The sequence below is a fragment of the Drosophila ficusphila genome, unplaced genomic scaffold (assembly GCF_018152265.1).
Source record: "Drosophila ficusphila isolate 14025-0441.05 unplaced genomic scaffold, ASM1815226v1 contig_127, whole genome shotgun sequence".
NCBI classification, from domain to species: Eukaryota; Metazoa; Arthropoda; class Insecta; order Diptera; family Drosophilidae; genus Drosophila; species Drosophila ficusphila.
In genome coordinates, this window is record NW_025064016.1 from 2,144,263 (window position 1) to 2,165,132 (window position 20,870).

At 40.5% G+C, this 20,870-nt stretch overlaps 1 protein-coding gene across 1 annotated transcript; it reads left to right on the forward strand.

Moving 5' to 3' along the window:
• Positions 1-15,578: 15,578 nt before the first annotated feature.
• Positions 15,579-20,622, forward strand: LOC108096072 (leucine-rich PPR motif-containing protein, mitochondrial). The gene is given in 6 exon segments (XM_017197433.2): positions 15,579-15,800; positions 16,215-16,740; positions 16,804-17,295; positions 17,297-18,113; positions 18,174-19,901; positions 19,957-20,622. Coding segments are annotated over 6 exon segments (4,245 nt in total). The 5' UTR covers positions 15,579-15,660; the 3' UTR covers positions 20,499-20,622.
• Positions 20,623-20,870: the final 248 nt, after the last annotated feature.

Below are 20,870 nucleotides of genomic sequence, written 5' to 3' on the forward strand. Positions count from 1 at the left end.
TGCAACAAAGGAAAGCCATCGTTGGAAAAATTGCATTACATATTCATCTTTTTGCCCGGACGGGAAAATCACCGAAAAAAAACAACGAACCATAAGAAATAGTTCGACTCAAAGCTAACCGTATAAACTATATGGCCAAGGGGGGTACGAGTATATATATTATGTATGGATGGATGGATGGATGGATGGATGGACTGTTGGTTGGTCGGTTGGGTGAGGAAACGTTGCTGCAGCTGAAGCTCAGAACCGAAACTGAGGCTGAACCTGAAGCTATAGCTATGCCACTATGCTCGGCTGAGCGCCGGCAGAGCGGCGACTGCGGCTGTATCTATCGAGTGTTTTGGCTATATGTGTGTTGTTGTCCCGAGTTCCCTGTTCCCTGTTCCCAGTTCGCAGTTCGCAGTTCCCAGTTGCCAGTTCTATGTTGCAGCATACTACACTACATATGTACTAGAGGGAGAGGGGGGGAGGCGAAACTCGGTACTGGGTACTTGGGTATACTGGTGCTGCTGCCTGATGCGATTCTCTAGCCGTCTTCACCCATTGGCCCTGCCACTTTTCCACATGTTTTCAATGCTTCTTTCGGTGGTAGCAGATACAGCCGTCTGGAGCGCAGTTCGTTGGCTGTACCTATTTTCGCGTATTTCAGCCAGGACCTGCCTCAACAAATTCACAGCAGACAGACGCTCCACACACACATACTCACATACACACACACTCGCAGACACACACTAACACCAGCAAGAGGGGCTGCTTTCTGGTTTCCTTCCTATTAAAAACCGGTAACAGTCCGCAGCAGCAGCGGCAGAGCAGCGCTGCAAATTTTTGCACAATGCTTTTTTATGCAACTCGTTCTCAACTCTCTTAAGCTCTCTTAACCCTCTCCGTTCTGTTCTCTTTTTGTTTACCTTCGCTATATCATATAAATTAAATTTAATCATAAATATTACACATTCGCCCTGTGTTACCAGTTTGAGTTTCCTTTTCATATTTAAATTAATTTCCTCCCTTTGCAAATACATTAAAGTTTCGTTATTTATGGGGAAAAATCACTTATGCGGCATCCTTTGGCCCTTGGCTCATTAATCAAAAATACATTTTCATTTGTGTCCAGTCTGCAGGATGCAATCATCTGGAAACTGTTTGCTTTTCTTTCACTTGCTGCTTGTCAAACGGAATTTTTGCCATTAATTTTCATTTATCACTGGCAGCTGAAAATTAAATTAAAAATGCAATATTTTCAATAGTAATATGCTGCGATTGATTATATTCTGGAAGTAAATAGGGAATATTTATTTGTGCATACAAATTAAATCTTTTATAATATTCATAAGAGCAGAAGGAGAGCAATATGTAATTTGTTTAAAAATTGTTAAGCACCTAAGAAAAGTATGCTAATATTCAATAAATTGTACTACACTTTTAATATGTTTATGTTACCCAGATTAATTATTGATATAAATTAACATTGGTGTTCTTTTTTTGAGTCCACATTTAAATAACATTCTGATTTTAAAATCTGTCGTGATAAAAGTTTTTTAACTTTATTCTGTGCCATTTGACAATTTTCCCCATTAATTCCAGGCATCAAGTTTTGTAAAAAACCAAGGCCAAAGCACCTACACACAAGCAAAGCCAATGCCACGCACGCACACACATGAACAGTGGGGAACCTACACACACACACGGAACACATAACCCATGTGTGTAGGAGTTGCACAAAATTATGCAATACGCGAAGCTCTTTGCGGTCTTCTAACTCTTTTGCGCTCTTTGAAGAGAGCCCTCTGGGGTTTTGTTGATTCTCACTCAATGCCATTGTCATGGGAGCCGAACGTGACGATAAAGGGGGAGTAAGAGGGGGATAACAAGAGGAAAAAGGGTGGAGGGAGAAGAGGAGCAAAAAAAAGAGTGGACCAGAGTCAACATCAACCAACCAATTCAATTAGACTCTGCCGCTTGGCCTTCGCTGATCCACTGCTTTACCCCTCTTTTTACTCCACCGGATCCCCCCCCCCCCACTTTCCCCTTTTCTCCCCTTTTCGTGCCACAGACAACAACAAATCGTGGAGTTGCGCGATGGCAACCCTATATTGCAGATGGGAGAGTCGCAGAGTTGCAGAGTTGATTAACCTTTGGGCGTTCTGTTTTGCAACTTCATTCGTGGAGCTGCTCCGATTTAAATGCTGCCCCATGTGGCAATTGTATTGGTGTGCCACGTTTGTTTGTGTGCGTGCTATGTGTCTCCTTTTGCAGTGTCTGTTGCTCTTCTTTTTGTTTGTGTGTGCGCGAGAGTGTTGTTCGCAGCCATGTTAGCAGCCATTTTTAATGGCCATATACGACTATAGGACGGATCCAGCGGAGCAGAGAGAGAATCCGGAGAACGAACCTCCATCAGCAGTTCAGTTCACTTTATGCTCCATTCACTCTAAGCCGAAAAACTCCTTATAGCCCCAAGCATAAACATTTACACATAGAGAAAAAGTATAGTTACTTTTCAGAAAAATAAAATAAAGTTACAAATTGAACTATTAATAGATTTTATAGTATCCCACAATATCATTGTTTAAAAAAATATTTTTTAAAAATAGTTTTAAGAGCCCAAAATATTAACTTTTATTATTGTTAGGGGAGTCCAATAATAAAAGGTTTGATTTCTAAGTAAAATCCGTTACTCCAAGAAGTATGCAGCACTTTCTTAAAAACCAGTAACAAAGCTTTACTTTTAAAGTCCTTTGACGAATTTAGTTTCAGCAAAAGCCACGAAAATCCGTTCTAAAAATGGTTAAACGAAAAAAAAACCTCTTATCTGTGCCTCTTTTACCTCCGTTTGCTCTTTATCCCCGAAATATAAACTTCCTAGTCTTCCTGGCCGTTTTCCTTCCTTCTCGCTCGTGTTGGTAATTGTAATTGAAATTTGGCGTTGAAGCGAGTAAATGCTCGCTCTCTATGCACACTTCCCCTCTCGCTCCCACTGGCCGTTGCCATCTCACTCGCACCCCGGCTTGCATTTTTATTACAGTTGCCGCTTTTTGGCCAAAAGTTGTTTTGGCCTTTCGCTCCGCTCTTCCTGTTTGTTGGTGTGGGTCATGGCTGCCGCGTCATGCTACGGTTCCTCTTAACTCCGCTTTGTTTTTGCCTTATTTCTTTTTATGCTTCTCTGGGCTTTTTTATTTGGTTTTCGGGTACGTTGACTGCTCCTTTTTATGGCCGAGTCTGGGTCTGGGTCTGGCTTTTTTTCTGGGCCTGGGACAGCCGCACTTGCCGTGTTTTGACTGGCCTTTTGTCGCTGCTCGGCTGTTGGCTGCAGGCACAAAATTGTGCAATATTTTTGTCGCCAATTAAATCATAAAACGGATGACGTGTATCTCTTTTTAGTGTTTTTAATTTCGGAATTTTATTGATATCTTTAGGTCAAATAAATAGAATGTTCCAAATTTTTTTTTATAAATTTAAAATAACACTTAAAACAAAATATTGTATATTTTTAGATAAATAATATTTTCTATTTTAATTTTTGATTTAGAACCCCATAAAATCGATCAGTGTTTTTCAAACTAATAGTCACCATATAAATCTCTACTGATCGATGGACCCCAAGGGCTTTGGATTTGGTAGCTGAGCTTACCTCAACCTGTTCCCTTGACGTTTTTTTTTTTGCAGTTTTTTCCATCTTTCTTAGCCGCCTTGGACTCCTCTTTTGGCCTGTTGTGACAGCAGAAGAAGAGTATCTTCGGCTGCGATTTGTATCTGCACACTCGTATCTCTTATTGGCTGCTGTTTATTTGCTCGCTGCGTTCGCTTATTGAGTTTGCCTTTGCTTTATGTCTGGGCGCAGGCGAAGGCGTTCAATGAACTCGGAAACTCTGCGACTGAAACTCTGAGACAAGACTCTGTAGACAATCGCTGGCAAACTTTTTCCCTTCCTGCAACTTGCCTTCGCTTTTGGAATTTGTCGCGAATTATTGGCCGGATGGTCAATGGTTTATTGCAATGGAATGAGCAAGTTTATTGGGCTTAACTTTTTTTATTTGGTTGTAACAATTTCAATTCGATGTTAAAACGTAACGCCAACGAAACAACTTCTATAAAATAAGTATATTTTATTTGTCCCTTTCCAATATCTAGTATTAATAAAATTTAAAATTTGTACATCGATACCAATAAATTCAAAAAAAAATTGTATTTAATTGTGTTCAGAAGTGCCTTATCATTTTTCTTAGTGCAAGATTAAGCACCTAATTGAAACCGAATGAAATCTCCAGATATTGGCCAAAAAAGTTCACAAAAAGGGAAGAAAGAAGCCGTGGAGTAAGGGACCCCGGAGATATTGAAATAACTTTCGGGAGCAACAATGGAGGCGGAAGATAAGCGGCAAAGTATTCCTTCCTTGATATAATTTCGCACTGGGAAACGAGTGCGAGCGGGACCGGCGAAGCGGAGCGGAGCGAAGAGAAAGAGAGGGCGCACGTGAGCGGCCAGACAGCAGGATGCCCCATGTGGAAAGCTTCAATGTGGCAGTGGCAATATTCCATTACGAATTAGCGTAGAATGACGTAGTCGGAGGAGAGCAGCGGCACACAAGCGAAAAGGCGAAAAAGCGACGCCGGCAGCACAGCAGCAACATGCAACTCCAAAGGTCAATGACACGCAACTTGCAGCGCAGCAGCAGCAGCGACAGCAGCGTATCGCGGCAAAGAGAAAGTAAGAGAGTGAGCTTTCAGCGCGCTCTTCGACTCTCTTTCATCCGCTCGCTAAATTTGCATTGCAGAATTCACAATCCAAAATCGTAACACTCAGAAATAAATGTTTTTCGAGATATTCAACATTTAATATTTAATGCAATTATCTAAATTTGCAAAATGTTAGATTTAAGGTTTATTACTAGATTATTATTTGCATTCAACCTCTAAAAAGTTTACTTAGAGCGGGGATATTTTTGCTGTTATTTTGAAACGGCAAAACTTTTTTGACAGTGCATTTTGGTTTTTGGTGCCCGCTGACGTTTTCATTCATTTTGCATATTTGCGTACAAACACACAGATAAACAGGAAATACGCGCAGCTTACACACATTTGTTGTTGTCTTTTTTGTTTGTTGCCTTTTGGCTTTTGGTGGCCGTAATTTCTCATTGTAGTTGATTCCGTTTTACGCCCCCCTTTTGAGACCCTCAACTGGCATTTATTCAGAGCCAGCCCACCCACATGTGCCACAAATTACTTTTCCACATTTTCATACGCCAGAAAAGCGAGAAAGAGCATCCGTTGTCTTTGGCTTGAGTGAGTTATGAGTGTGAATGCAGGAGGCTTTGATTCTGCCCGGCTTTTCTGCGAGTGTGTGTGGGTGCCAGCCATAAATTATGCACAAAATTGCAATTATTTCCATTAAAACGAGATCTTTCTCATGTGGGAGCAGTCTTCTCGCAGTTGACAGGCCAAAGTTTGGCCATAAAAAGGAGGCAGGAAAGTTTCCAAGAACTTGAAGAAGTCCACAAAAGGTGGCAAAGTGGGGGAATCAAGCGAAGTTTTCAACGGATATTTAATTAGTTTTAGTGACGTTGATGAAATTAAAAGGAAGGGAAATTCGATCGGAACTTTCAAAGTTTCTAATGTAGGTTAAATAGGAAGTAATATTAATGGTTTTTGATTTAAGAAATGTTTAAAGTTTTTTTTTTTTAACCTAAACTAAACACTTTTATTATTATGCATATTAATAAGGGCTTTAAAAAGATTTAAGCTACTTCTCTCAAAAATTATAATAAAATTTTATATGAAACTCCTAATTCAAAAAAGATCCCACGTTTAACCCGTGTTTTATCCATCGTTAAGCCCCTGGCAAAATGTCAACAGTCTCTGGGCAAATCGGGTTAATTAAACAATTAACACAATGCGACAAACCAGATGAGAGATAGCGACAAATGCAATTTCTACAATGAAACCCATAAAATATTGTTGATTTTCCTTCTGGTTTTCATACCTTTTGTAACTGTGTGTGTGTGTGACGACAACAAACAAAACGTGCAAAGCAAACACAACAAACACAAAAGCCGCAACAAAGAGCAGAAAAGGGGAGAAACAAAAAGCTTTGCGCTAAAAAGTTGGGTTAGGTTAGGGACGCCACATGCAATGGGCCATGGGCGGTGGGCAAGAAGGGGGATGGAAAGGGGGTAAGCGAAACGGGTTCAAAATCCTATGCAACATGGCAACTAAACAAAAGCCAGAAGGTAGACGAACCAAAGTCGCGGCGCATCAAGAATCCAATAGAGCGTGGCACGCGGAAGAGGAGAGTACAGAAGGGGGTAAGAAGAAGAACGGGGGTTAAATGGGGGGAAGGGGGCTATGCGGGGAGTACCAGAAGAATGTGAATATGTGGAGGGGATAACAAGAAGAAGAACGGGGTAAGGAAGCGGCGAAAAAAAGCGGGAAGAACAGTGGCGAAAACTCGTTTTATACCCGCTGCAAAAAAATATAAATACAACGTCACTGCGAAAAGGGGCAGAGGCGCAAAAAACGGGGTTTAGAAGAGTCAAAGAGAAGGCAAAAAAATTCTGGCGAGCACCCTAGGGTCGAGGATCGTTTAAAGCCAAAACCTGAATTTCATCATCGTCGTTATCAACATCAATGCATTGCCAATGTCTGTTAAGCACTGGAAAAAAATCAGCGTATAAATTATAAAACGACGATAGTAAAGCACTAAAAAATCTTAATTACCGGAAAATAAACGATCTCGTAAATCAGCAAACAAGATCTTTAAGATATTTAATAGTGAAATAAACTTCGTGCTCGCAAGTTATATAAGTTTTCGTTTGACATTTATTTCCAGATCTTTATTTTCCAACTAATAAAAAATTAAATTGAATCCACAAAGTGTTAGCATAGAGTGCTTTAATTTATTAAACAGAAATACAATCACTTGGTTTGGCAATAGCAGTCTGGAAAGTGTTTTAAAATTATCTAGAAAGTTACAAATAATTATCCCCAGTGTATCTATGTTAGATAGCGCTTTACCAGCTTTATTCCGCGTCTTTTGTTAGCTTCCGAGAGCAATGTGCTAGGCACCTTTAGTCCAATTAGCGAACGAAGCTGGTGCAAACACACAGATCTAATTACGCATACGCCGTGTAGACCAAACAAACAAAATTTAGCCAAGAAGCTGAGGAAAGAGTGTTTTCAAACCGGTTGCAGTTCTTTCACTTCTTCATTACTTGTTCGGACTCCTTGGTCCTTCTTTTGGACTTCTCAACCAGATGCCAATTAACTGGAGTTCTTTTCACCATCATTTCCCCGAATCTCTTTTCTCAAATGTCTCTTCTTTATTTTAATCAAAAAGGGTTTCAAAAAGAAAAGTTGGCTTTTTCATAACGGTCTAATGTTTTATCTAAAATATATACAAAGGGTTCCGATAGTAAGCTGATAAAGAGACTTCCATTTCTGTATATATTAAATAAAATTGCACTTTACAATAATGAGCTTTAATTTATTAAGAGTATTTAAAGAAGGTTATTCCCCTTAATTGTTCGATTCGCCCCTTTCACCAAAACTTTAAAGCTTCGTTGAACTGCACTTGTTCTTTAACTTGAGTTGTGTCTTTCTTTTTTTTCGATTCAACTTTGTTGCATTCAATTGGCTTCTTTCGCGAACTTCCGCCTTTAGTCGAGTTCTGTTCAGTTTGAGTTCATTGTCTGTTTTTCTGACTTTGTTTCGGGCCAATTCTTTAGAAGTTTCTCCTTCGGATGGCGGCATAAATTAGTTGTACCGTTAAATTCAGCGACTTGGACAGCAACAGAAGATCGGAGAAAGGGTTAAGAGCACCAGCTATATAATTTTCGAGTAATTTTAGTTCCGAACAAGCGAAGCATGGTGTTCTTACAATGAATTTTTTTACTGGTGTTGAATGAAGGCTGCCATTTTGGTTGATGATTACTATAAAATCTTATGATATTGAGACCGAAATTATTGCTTGCACTTTGAGGTAACCAAAAATGCTGATATCAAGCCAAGAAACATTCTCAAAATAAAATACAAATATTAAAAAATTAGATAGGAAGGCAGAACGTATTAACTCACACCATTACTGTGCACATAAATTTCAATTTTAATCATTTATACATTGGGTTGTGAGAATTAATTTATAGACGTCGGCTAGTGCATTTTTTTACGATTAAAATTTTTTTCTATTGTGTCTGGTCGACCTAGCAATACATGCTATAATTGATTGCAATTCGCGGAAATTGTTGAGTCAACTTGGATTACACAATTAACAAATGAGTCGAAGTAGATACAGCCAAATTGAAAAATATTTTACAACTACTTGGAATTTAAATGTAGAAATAAAAAAATTTCTTCCCTTTGTTACATTTAAATTAAAAATATTAAAGCATATTTTACTTTATAATTCTTTGAACAGTAATCCTAACCGTCTCGATTTCATTCACTAGAAAATATTTAAGTAAAGTATTGTATATCAAAAATGGAAACAAGGCCTCAATGAAACCGAAGACCAAATGGGGAAAACAGGCGAAGGAAGCGGTCATTTTCTATGGCTAATGACAAACAGTTGGTTGGGCTATGCATGTTTACATTACATATATGATTGATATATATACATATATAGTATACACGTTTATATATATGCACTTGGGTTTGTGTGTCTAAGCTGGCAGTGTTTGGAAATGTGTGTCACAGTGGATGACATAATTCAAAGTGAAACGGATGACATTCATTACGATGCATTTGAACGAAACCAGGGACAGCAGCAGAAAAAAAGTACAATTTGCAAATTGCAATGTAGACAAAGCTAACCCTTTGTACGACCTGGAATGCAATCTCCCTCTCTCCCCCTTTATTTCCCTTTACGCTTCTTTGTACTTCCCTTTTCTTCTGATGAGGATTCCCCCTTTTGTTTGATGGTCATGCTCTGAATACGGTTTTTTTTCCTCGTTGAACAAGTACAGTTATAGGACAAGTTTGGAACTTTTTTTTCGAAAAGGGTGATCCTCCTGCACATGCGCATAAAAGTCAACCAAGGAGTTTGCCAAGGGTTAATCTATTGTCGACCCTCCGTTGCTGTCAATCTACCGTTTTGAATTCATCTTCGTTTCAAATGTTTGGCAGCCAAAAGCCATTTGCTGTGCTCCTTTGTATATGAAAGGGGAAAAAGGGGGAAGAAACGGCAACCGGTGACCAGGATTATGGTCGTTAGTTATTAATGACACAGCAGGAGAGCAGCGAGCTTTGAACAGGTGCATCTGCTGTGTCAGTTTGTGACAGTCAACATGGCGTATACGCAACTGTGACCAGCAATTTGTGGCCGCAACAATGTCACTTGAGAATCTATATCTGGGGGATTAGAGGATTAGGTTGTTTGTCAAGCTTTCAATGGCTTTATGGCACCACTACAATATCGTTTAATACTTAAAATGCGCAAAATTTTAAAGCAATTTTGTATTAGTTACAAATAAATCCATAAACTTAAAATAAATTTAACAACTTTAATTGGTTTTAAGAAAATTCTAATAAATTTCAAAAGATTTCTCCATCTTTTCTATATACCTCTCATAAACTTCTCTGATGAATTCGTAGCTCAAAAGCGCGCCACTTAATCCGCTTTTATCTCACTAGCAGGCAACGTGGCGTATGCGTAATATGTTTTAGCCTCTAATTGAAATACTTTGCCAACGCCACTGACTTGAAATCAAAAAAGAAAAAAGGGAAAAGGGCTTTAATTGTGAACTAAGCTGCTTATGAGCCCCCTCAGATCGTGTTTTTTCGTAGTTTTGCAGATGCAGCTGGCAAAATGTTCAAGAGGAAGACAACGTATTCTACAGATACACAAAAGAGAGCCAAGAACATGACTTGACTCTATGCGAAATGGGCAAGTGGGCGGCGGGTGGTGGGGAATTTGAAGTACTTGCACTTGCATTGTTGTTGCTGCAAGTTTTTAATGCATTTTTTCTCGTTCACTATTCTTTGAGTTTCCTTTTTTCCTCGATTTTTTCTTTACTTTTTCTCTTTATTACTGGTTATGCTTTTTTGCCATCTATGATAACTTTGTAATTTTTTTCAAAAGCTTGCGTGTTTCAATTCAATTTCAATATTTTGTTTTATCATTTACTTCTTTCCCATTTTTTCCCCATTTTTGTTAAAGTTCTTAGAATTTTTTTTAATTTTGAGTTTGGTTATGGGTTTGGGAGAGGCCGCCATTGCTGACTAGGTTCGGCATCCCAACGCACGACGATGATGCGATGACGTCGTTTCCATGGCTGCCGGAGTACAGTCATAGAAAGAGAGGGCCTCGTGGCGAATGAAAGAGACGGCAGAAGGGGGGAGGGGGAAAAAACTTTATATAGACAACGCATCGCATGCATAAACTACAGAATTCCTTTTAAAGCGTAAAACTGCATCCGATAGATACAAAGATGCTCACAGACATGCATGCATACACACAGAGCAAAGATACAAGCTGAGAGACTTTTCCTCAGCCAGTTCTTCTATCTCCGAATGCATCGCTGTTTTTGGCGAGACAGTCTCTCGGCGTTTTGTGTGTGTGCGTTTCTCTCTGTGTATTTACTTTTCACATCGCATTGCTCATATTTACTTGAAATTCAATTTGCAAACATTTTACGTAGCCCTTTGTTTGCTCAAGTTTCAATTGTAGTTCTTATTTCTTTTACATCTCGCAGCTCATTCTTTTTATCTTGTATATATTTTTGCATTATTACGCATCAGTTTTGAATAATTTATAAAAATAGCGAAAAGGGAATGCATCGAATTTCTGCAGCCAATCAATCATTCAGGTTGGCTGCCAACGAGAAATTGATTTTAAGCACTAAAGGTAAGTGATTTAGGGTAACGAGGTAACAAATTACTTCGTACCAGATTATAATTTATTGAAAATATTTTACTTACTCAACATAGACATTTGGAATACTAAAAATATTATCAATAAAAATATTTCCATTTCAATTTTATATTTATTTGAACTTGACTGCGGTTAAATTTTTCTATGAAATCTTTTTTTTTTTTAACTGCCCTCCGAACATTGACAATATCTCCAATTGGGAACCCAAACGTTTATTTTTTATGGCAACAAATCAAGGTTATAGATTTTTACTCCTCGTATTACTCCATACCTAAATCAGATATCATATTTTCCGCTGTAGCCGCTTGTATTTCAAAGTGTTTGCTAAACAATAAAATTATTTGTATAAATAAACCGCCATGACATCAGAAAGTGCCGACAGCTGAGTTGAGTTCAGTTGAGTGGGAGTTTTATTCTCGGTTGTAATGCGAAGGGGGGACACAGATACAGATACACAGTACATCTGCAGGATGCACAAAATCAATGTCAAAGCCTGCTGAGTTCAGATGGCGGGGCAAGGACATGGGGCACCGTGAAGAAGCGAGCCGCAAACACAAAATCACCGCTCGACTGGTGACATATGCACTGGCGGTCCCCAGACCTTCATATACATTCCATATTCCCCTCGCTCACGATCCCCCTCCCCCTCCACTCCACCAACTGGTTTCCAGCTGTGATGGTTGTGTGTGACTGTGTGTGTGTGTCTCGAATCGAAGGGTACGAAAACAGGACAGGACAGGACAGGACGGGACAGGACGGAACAGGACCGGAGATACAGGAATAGTTCCCCAGCAATGTTAGTTCAAGGGCGGTATCAAGGCTGAGCTCGGTTTTGGAGCTCCCTGCTATAAATAGCTGCTCTCTCTCTGTCTGGCGAGACGGAAGCGTCGCCTCTCTCTTTCGCTCTACACACCACACCCGACCACACGGCGTATACGCAATAGCTGCAACTCACCACAGAAAAGGAAATTGCACGGCATGTCCTTCGGCGTTCGTCCGGTCCTTGTTGTTGCTACCATTGTTGCATGCGGTTTGGCATCCTCTTTGCACTTGAACCATTGTCCTTTGGCACCTCTACCCATCACTTTCTGGCATTCCCAACAAATATAGGGAGTTCGAATTGAACGAAAGAAGTAGGAAGTGGAAAAAGTACTGTCATTTCTATATGTTTTTTTGTGCCTTTTTGTTCGCGAAGTTTTCAAGTCCTAAGAGGTTTCTATAAATTCATATTTGCTTTGATTTCTGTCTGTAATTTTGTAAACATTTTGGTTTATGGTTATTTTAAAAGCTTCATTGCTAGTTCTTTTCAGTTTTTATAGAAATTTATTGTTATGCATTTTAGTTTTCCTGTATTAAGTTTAAGTTTTCTTTTGCGATTTTAGTATCATGCTTGGTTTTTTTCAAAGCAGTGGGGATTCGATATGTACTCAAAAGATTACATTCTAAACGTTCCTCCAAAGCTTCCCAGTTCGCTATTTTCCTTAAAAATCTTTTATTAAGTATTTCGTACTTTAGTCGCACTATTTTTGTTGTGAGCTTTGATTTCTATGGAAATGCTGATGATGAGTAATTCCAGTTGTAGATACACAACATGAGGAAATGCACGAGAGAGGGACAGCCACTAAGTGCAAAGGAATGCCTTTGGGGCTTGCAGAGAATTTAATAATTGCAGTGCTCATTCTACTTTAAATACTTCACTCAAGGTCGAAAAGAAACGCTGGTCTAGGTATTACGCTAAATACAGTAAAAAAAAGCTTTGAAAAAATCGGAGATATTTTTTGGTTGCAATGTCAAGTTCTAAAAATGGCTTTCAAATAAAGTTTTTTGGCATAAAAATGTTTAAACCACAATAAATATTAAATGATTGTTTTATATTTATGCTTTGGAAAAAGCGCTTAATCTGTTCATTATCATTATCGGTCAAAAATGGAAGCCATTCGAGGCAAAGGCCGAGTGCATTCAACTGCCGTTGGCATGACGCGCATTTTAATGAAATAAAAATATACCACAAACAAGAAGTGTGGAAAACGCGAAAAATTAAATCAGGAACCAGCTCCCGAAGTATATTCGTATTTTAAAACCACCTATAAATTTATTTCCCAATTTTAATTATATTTTAAGTACTTTTTCCAGCTGCTTCTTCTTTATGCAAGCGAACAAAAGCGCACAGATACCACTGCAATATCGCTCAGTTCGAGTATATTTGTGTGTTTTGAGTTTGTTTGTGTGTGCATGTGCATGCGCAGTGCAATTTTCAATTTGTTGTTGTTGCGATTCGTAGGGCCCCTGCTTGTTGTTTTTGTTCTTCTTTATTGCTTATTCGCTTTTGGCCTGCACTTTGCCTTTCGGTTTGTGCATGTGTGCGTGTCAGTCGTATGTGTGTATGGGTATGACTTCATTTCCTTTGTCGTAGGTCATCATCAATTGCAGAGAAAATGCGTTTTAATTGTCTTCAATTGGTTTTCACAATGAAAGTTGCAGCATAGAAATGTTTTATTTAAGTTTTTTTTTAGGAAAAAACATTTTTGTTTGATTTTTAAAAAATATAAATACTAGAAACAAGAATCTTTGAAAAATAAGAAGTTTCTATTTTTGAACTCAATATTATTAACAAAATGCATGACAAAAATAATTATGTATAAAGGCTTGAAATCGGATTTAAATTGTTTTATGTAAAAAAGGATAATAATTAAATTTTTAATTGAGAATTTATTGTGTAAAATTCTCGTCAAAAATTTATAAGTAATTTTTCACTGGTTCCTCTTTTATACTGAAGTTGTTAGTGTTTTTTATTATTTTATGTTATTTGTCGTTGTTATAGGCACTTTCGATTTTTTTAACAGTTTTTTGAAAATAAATGTTTTTTTCCACAAATACACACTTTAACCGAGAAAAACAACCACTTCTTTGGTAGCTTTTATTTATTTTAGGTTCTTTGTGGGTTAATCTGAGTATTTGTATATGCAATTATTGCAATTTTGCGCTGCATCACCGCTAGCTCCAAGCTTTTCAAAGTCGCGGCCCACACTGACAAAAGGGTAGAGAACTTATTCACCAACGCATTTGGCTGCCAGGGTTGCCTCCGAGCCGAAAGCCCCCACAAAATGGGAAAAAAAGAGTGCAGAGACGGGCAAAAATGGTAATAAAAGCAAATGAATCGCACCAAGTGCATCCAGTGCACACACACGAAGGGGAAACAGAAGAAAGGGTGAGGAAGGGGAAGAAGAGTGGAAAGAGGAGGCGGAGAGCAAGCCGGCCGCTTTTTGCGTGGCAATTTGTTTGTGTGTATTGCAATTTCTGGTTGCACTCGCGCTCTCTGTCTCTCTCACACAAAACACACACACAAGTACTTAAGATTTAAGCACATATATTTTTTAAATATATTTCCCCCTTAGTAATCTGTATTTTAATCAATTTTCTCGCTTACCAGTGCTGCAAAACGTCGATTCACCCACACTTTATTCGGATTTTTCAGGGCACTTGATCGAGCACCTGTCAATACAACAAAATTTTCTCTCTTTGAAAACCACAAAAATCCGTCACAAGTTGCAGTGTAGGCACGCACACACATACGGAAATACGCGTACACCCACACACGCGAATATGGATCATGTTTTTGTAACGATTTATTGATATTGATATTCCTTGAAAACGACAGAAAATGGCTTGGGAAGTGTATATGAGAAGTTTTTATAAAGAATAAGTTAGTATTTTAGACCGAAGAATGTTAATAAAATCAGTGAACACTCCCTTCAAAATTAAAGAATTTAAAATCGAACCAATTTTTAATTATATTTGTATTTGTAAATTTTTATATTTTTTATTTAAACTCTAAACCGCCGTTTGCAACGAGAGTTTTGCAAATGAGTGCAATTTTCGCCACAATCCGACGCCGACGTCTGCTGAGCGTCAGCTCAGCGAAAACAACAACAAAACGCAGTAAAAAGAAGTTGCAAGGCGTAAGAGAGCCGCCAAAGCTCGCGGTTTCTCTTTACCAGGTGTGTGTGGGTGTGGGACTCTCTCAATTTTAAGAGTGTGTGTGCAGTTGCAGTTCCAAACACAAAACCTTTCTTTCTATACCTTTTTAAAAAGCATTTTAATTTTAATAAGAAGTTTGTAACACGATTTTATCTTATAACGATTTAGTCAAATTTGCGTTTTTAAATTCATAGAGGTTTCTTTCCAAGAAAGATTTTTGCATTATGCGCGTTTGGGTGGCGCAAATCTGATCTTTAATAGTGAATTACATCTTTAATTTCAGTCCGATACTAAAGTGGCATACCTCTAAACGTTTTTGGTCGTATTTTTAAACAAGCTGCATATAAAGTTTTCTGTCCCTCGGTGGCCGATTTTTTACCTTTACTTGACTGCACATCATCGGTAACTTGGAAAAATCTGATATGAGCAGGGGTCAAAATATCGACCATCTAGAATCAGGAAATTTTATGCAGTTCGTTTAAAAATGCGAACACAAACGTTTTGAGATATGTCACTTTGTGATCAGATAAAAATTGCAAAAGTTAGAGGGTCAGGACTATCAGCTTTTGAACTTATTTTGTCTTTTTTGTTTAAAATGTATAAAAACCAACCTGTATTTTCAAAGTGGCGCCATGGTATATTTTTTTGGTATAAAATTGACTATTTAATAAGCCAGAACACGTTCTTTTTCAAGCGTTAGTACCTGTTACTTCGATACTATCGAAGCAAAGACGGTTTTTGTTCCACCTCTATCGCACTCGTGCGAACGAATCTTTTTTAATAATAAACTGAATTTATTAATTAAAACAGAGCAAATCCGCAATGGCATCCATCCTAAGGACGGGGAAACTGCTGCGTTACTTCGCCGGCTTCACGAGGAACGTGGTCGTAAACTCTGTGCGTGAGAACGAGTCCAGTAATCTGCTCAACAATGCGCCCTGCATGTGCGGGCAGTTCCAGAAGTGAGTAAAAACCATATAAAGTACCGGCATTACGCAATGCATCCGTGTATTTATGTAAATGGTGGGGGATATAGAAATGTTCAGTTGATTGTTATCCGAAGAAAAGGATCCATGTCACACAGTTTCAGAGCAATCTTGGCTAACTAATGTCTCAAATATTTACATAACCTCATCTGGATTAGGATGGGAGACCCATGGAGCCATCTATTTAGTCATCCAATTTGGTGCTAAATAGATGTGTTTAGAAGTACAGAATTTAGTATTACATTCAAAAGCAAATATTTATGGTGAAACCTTATTGAAGGGCTTTTTTTTTGGAATAGTTTAGATTTATCCAGTCGATTTCAAACGAACTTGTTTAATCTGTTGAAATTATTCATTCCTTTGACTAATAAAATGATTTTCTTCTTTTAGTGGATTTGCCACAAATGCGGCGGCAAAAGCGGAGCTGAGTCTGGACAAGCAGATTCGCCGACTGGACCAGGATGTTCGCCGGGTTGGACGCATTTCTCGACGGGATCTGGAGGAGGTGCTCGATGAGATTCGTACGCACAGGACGGCCACCAGTTCGCAATCGCTGCTGGTGATCCGCTGCTGCGGAAACCTGGTGCCCGAGGAACTGCCGGAGGTCAGAACGGCTTTGGTCCAGGAGATCTGGAAGACCCTGAATGCCCTGAATGTGCCCATGGACATCTCCCATTACAATGCCCTGCTGCGAGTTTATTTGGAGAACGAGCATGGCTTCGCTCCCACTGATTTTCTGGCGGAGATCGAGGCCAAGGGCATTGAGCCCAACAGGGTGACCTACCAGCGGTTGATTGCTCGTTATTGCCAGCAGGGAGACATCGAGGGAGCCACCAGGATTCTGGAATTTATGAGGGCCAAGAGTCTGCCGGTCAATGAGAATGTCTTCAACTCCTTGATCCTGGGACATTCGCAGGTTAGTGGATACGGTATACCATGCATTAGGCATTATTAACAATTATAAATAATGGTTTTCTAGGCTAACGACTTGGAGTCCGCTAAAGGCATCCTGGGAGTAATGAAGCAGGCCGGATTGGAACCCAGTGCGGACACTTATACGACCCTCCTCTGTGCCTTTGCTCGCCACGGAGATCTGGCTGCTCTCAAGGGAACCCTAGCCGAATGCGAGCAAAAGGAGATCATCTTGCTGGACAAGGATCTGCTAGACATCGTGTACACCCTCACCATCAATGGCAACGGAGAGCATGTGGATGAGATTCTGCCCAAGCTGCGACTCTCGCCCGGATTCAATCAGGATGCGGTGAATGTGATCCTTCGCCTGGTGAACAAGGGACACGAAGATGTGGGTCTCAAGCTCCTTCGTGTGATGCCAAGAAGCAGTCGTGTAAATGGTGAACCTGTGGATGTGGGAGCCTTCTTCATCAGGCAAATGGTTAAGGCCAATCGCCCAGTGGAAAAGATCCTTTCCATCTGCAAAACCCTGCAATCAGAGGGTCTTAATCCCAAGGCCTTTGACCATCGCCACCGAGGCTGGTCTGACCAATGGAGTGGTGAACAATGCCCTTCCTTTGCTGCAAGAGATGAAGAACGCCGGCTTGCCCATCAGACAGCACTACTTTTGGCCACTGATCTGTTCTGCTGAATCCAATCAGGTTTTGGAAATTGTGCGTCGCATGCAGCAGGAGTTCTCAGTCTTCCCCAATTCCGAGACGGTCAGGGATTATGTGATTCCCAACTTGAAGGAGAAGAACTGGGAGCGAGTTGTCACCTCTTTGCGGGATGCTGGAGTTCCCAACTCCACTGCTGTCACCTCGGCTGTTTACTCCGCCTTGGTCACCCATCAAATTGCCGATGCAGCTAAGATTATGGAGCAAAACAGGGCTTACTATGTGCCCATCCTGTTCAGACAACCTTTGATCCTGGCGCTGAGTCACACGAATGATTACGCCGCCTTCATCCGTTGTGTGCGTCAAATTCACGAGGGAATGCAATTGAGACAAGGCAAGGAGGAGGAAGTCGAGGCAGTGGAAGGCGCAGTTGCCGCTCCCACGGAACGAGGCACTCCCGATGTTGTGGGTGCAATTGTCCAGGAGGCGACCACCTATTTCCGTCGAGATCGAGCGGCCACGCTGGAGAAAATCCTCAAGGGATTGGTCAAGCAGGGATTGTCCATTAGCAGTGCCAAGGCCACTCAGCTATCCGAACAATTGGGTTCTGAGTTGACTCCACAGATCTCAGAGCTCCTAGGCAAACTGAGCTCGGGTGAACTGCAGCCAGTTCCCTTGAAGAGTACTGGAAAAAGGACCTTGGACTCCCTATCCATCGATGGTGAGTATTAGTTAATATTTTTTTTAGTAACATAATAAGTTCTTTCTTTTTTCCACCCAGAACTCGAACGATTTATTGTCAATGTGGAAAGCAAGGGAGAGAATGCCAATAACATCAAGAGGCAACTCCTGAACGCCTGTTTCCGCTCGCAGAACCTGGAGAAAACCCTTCAAGTCATCGACAAACTGGAGACCGAAAAATTCCAGATTCCCATTGGCATCTATGCTCAACTGATCGATCTGTATACGCATCACAAGAAAAGTGCCGAGGCTCTGGAAACTTATGGCAAACTGAAAGCCAAGGACGCCGCCTTCCAGTTGGACAACTATAAGGCTGTCCGTTTGGCTGATCTTCTGCTGCAAGAGGAACGCGAGGAGGCTGCCTTCAAAGTGTTGGAGGACAACAAAAAGGATGCTCCTCTTAACGAAACCGAAGGAAGCTTTAACTATGTGAGCACCGTTTGGAGAATCCTGAATTCGATCGCCGAAGCTGGTCAACCGGAAAAGCTGCGAAAAGTATTTGATGCTCTGGTGGCAGCCAACTATGTTGTGCCCACAAATGTTCTCCTGGGTCCCTTGATCAAGGTTCACCTGGTCAAGGATGATATTCCCAAGGCCATCGAAGCCTTTGAGGAGATCTGCCAGAAGCACAAATCGACTCCCTGGAAAAACGAATTGGCTTGCCGCTTGATCCAAAAAGAGGATGCAACGAATCTGCAGAAATTAACGGATTTGAGCACAGGAATTCATGGTGAAGTTAACAGTTTATACGATCTGGTCTTCTCCTTTGTGGAGTGCGGGCGCGTGAGGCAGGCCAGGAAAATCCTGGAAACCCCTGGATTGCGTACGCGTCCTCAGAGAATCAGCAGTGCCTGCGATCGCTACAAGAATGAGGGTTTACTCCAGCCTCTGGAAGGTCTGATTGAAGCCACAAAGGATCTGGGACACATCGATAGAAATAAGATTTACTACACGCTGCTTTTGAGCTACGACAAAGCCGATGAAGCGGAAAAGGCTCTTGGATTGTGGACCAAAATGCAGGAGGAGGCTGTGACACCCAACGATGCTTTTCTCTTAAAATTAGCTGAAATCCTGAAGAAGAAAAACATGGATGTGCCCTTCGTGGTGCCTGAAACACAGAAAGAACAAGCCAGCAGAAGAAACAAACCAAAAGAACAAGTGAAAACGGAAGCTACCACAGAAACAGCTAAAATCGCAGAGCAACCAAAAGAAAAAACTCCAAAGAAGCAGCAAGCGAAAACGGAAACAGTAAAGGCTGCTCCAGCAGTTAAATCCGTGTCCCCTTTGTCCAGTTTCCGCAAAGCCATTATAGCCAATGATGTCGACGCAGCGATATCCCATAAGCAAAATTTCCAAAGTGGAGACAAAGTGAGTGCTTTGGACATTTCCCGCCTGATTGAACTGCTGGTTCGTGCGGATCGCTTGACGGAGGCCACCAAATACGTGGATGAACTCCTGGGTGATAAGCTGCATCCACAGCCCAAGATCTTCAAGTTTTACCTGAACAAAATTGCTGCTGCTGGGGACTTGGAAACGCTCGAGAAGATCGGCAAGCAGCTGAACGATGAGCAAAAGCGTCTGGTTTCGTTTGACAATCGCTTCTGTCATGCCAACATTGTTGCTGGAAAGGCGGAGCAGTTCCTCAAGCATCTGACCACGGAAATTGATGCTGCCAAGAATCCCGAGGATGCGAAGAAGCTGGCCGAGAAGTTCCCACGCGGCGGAGCTGTGGGTATTTTGGACAAGCACCCGGAGTTGGTTCCACAATGTAAGTCTTTCGATAATCCTTGAATACTAGATTTTATAAAACAATATTTTTGCAGATCAATCTCTGGCTGAGAAGTTCGCCGCCCACAATCAACTCGGACCCATGAATGTACTGTGGATGCATCTCATTTCCAGCGGTCAAGAGGCAGCTTCGAAGGAGATTTGGGACAAGCACCTGTCCAATGCTCCGCGGCTGATGTTCCAGCGCGTTTTGCAGACGGCACGGGAGCAACAAGATGAAAAACTGGCGTCAACGGTCATTTCCCAGCTGAAGAACAGCAAAATCTCGGAGGGAGCCATCGGAAATGCCTACTCCTGCCTTATTGACATCCAGACCACCAAGGGAAACTCCGACAAGGCCATGGATGTTTTGGCCAATGCCATTAAGGATGTCTCGTTAGAGAATATCAACAGGACTGCGCTGCTCCGTTTAAAACAGGCGGTAGAGGAGAAGTCCCAGAAGTTCCCCTACACGATTCCCGAGAAGCGAACGAAGGCCGATGACTCCAGCTCATCGTCATCCTCGTCTTCCAGTGACGACGATGTGTCGCCAGCGATTCCCGAAACCGTTCCACCCAAACCGGACAGCAAGGTTTAATGGCTTTTGGAAAAGGTCCATCCTCTAGTTTAACCCGTCGTGATTAAAGCTTATTTTTAAAGTATTTACTATGGATAAACAATTTGTAAACTAAAATAAATTTAGTTGTTTTGTTGCGAATGTTTATGGTGCAGTCATTTAAATTTATGGGCAATTTTTACTGAACGTCAAATTGAAACTAAATTAATTATTAACTTTTGAAAAGTTATTAAAATGTAATTTAACTTTTTTCCCGAACATTTATTTTTTAATGTTTATGATAATTATTTATTTACTTGTGAATTTCCTTTCTAAAAACAAAGTAAATTTTGAATTTTAAAAAATTTTCAACAACCAAAGGGTAAAAGTACTCAGTATTTTAAAAGCGAAAGC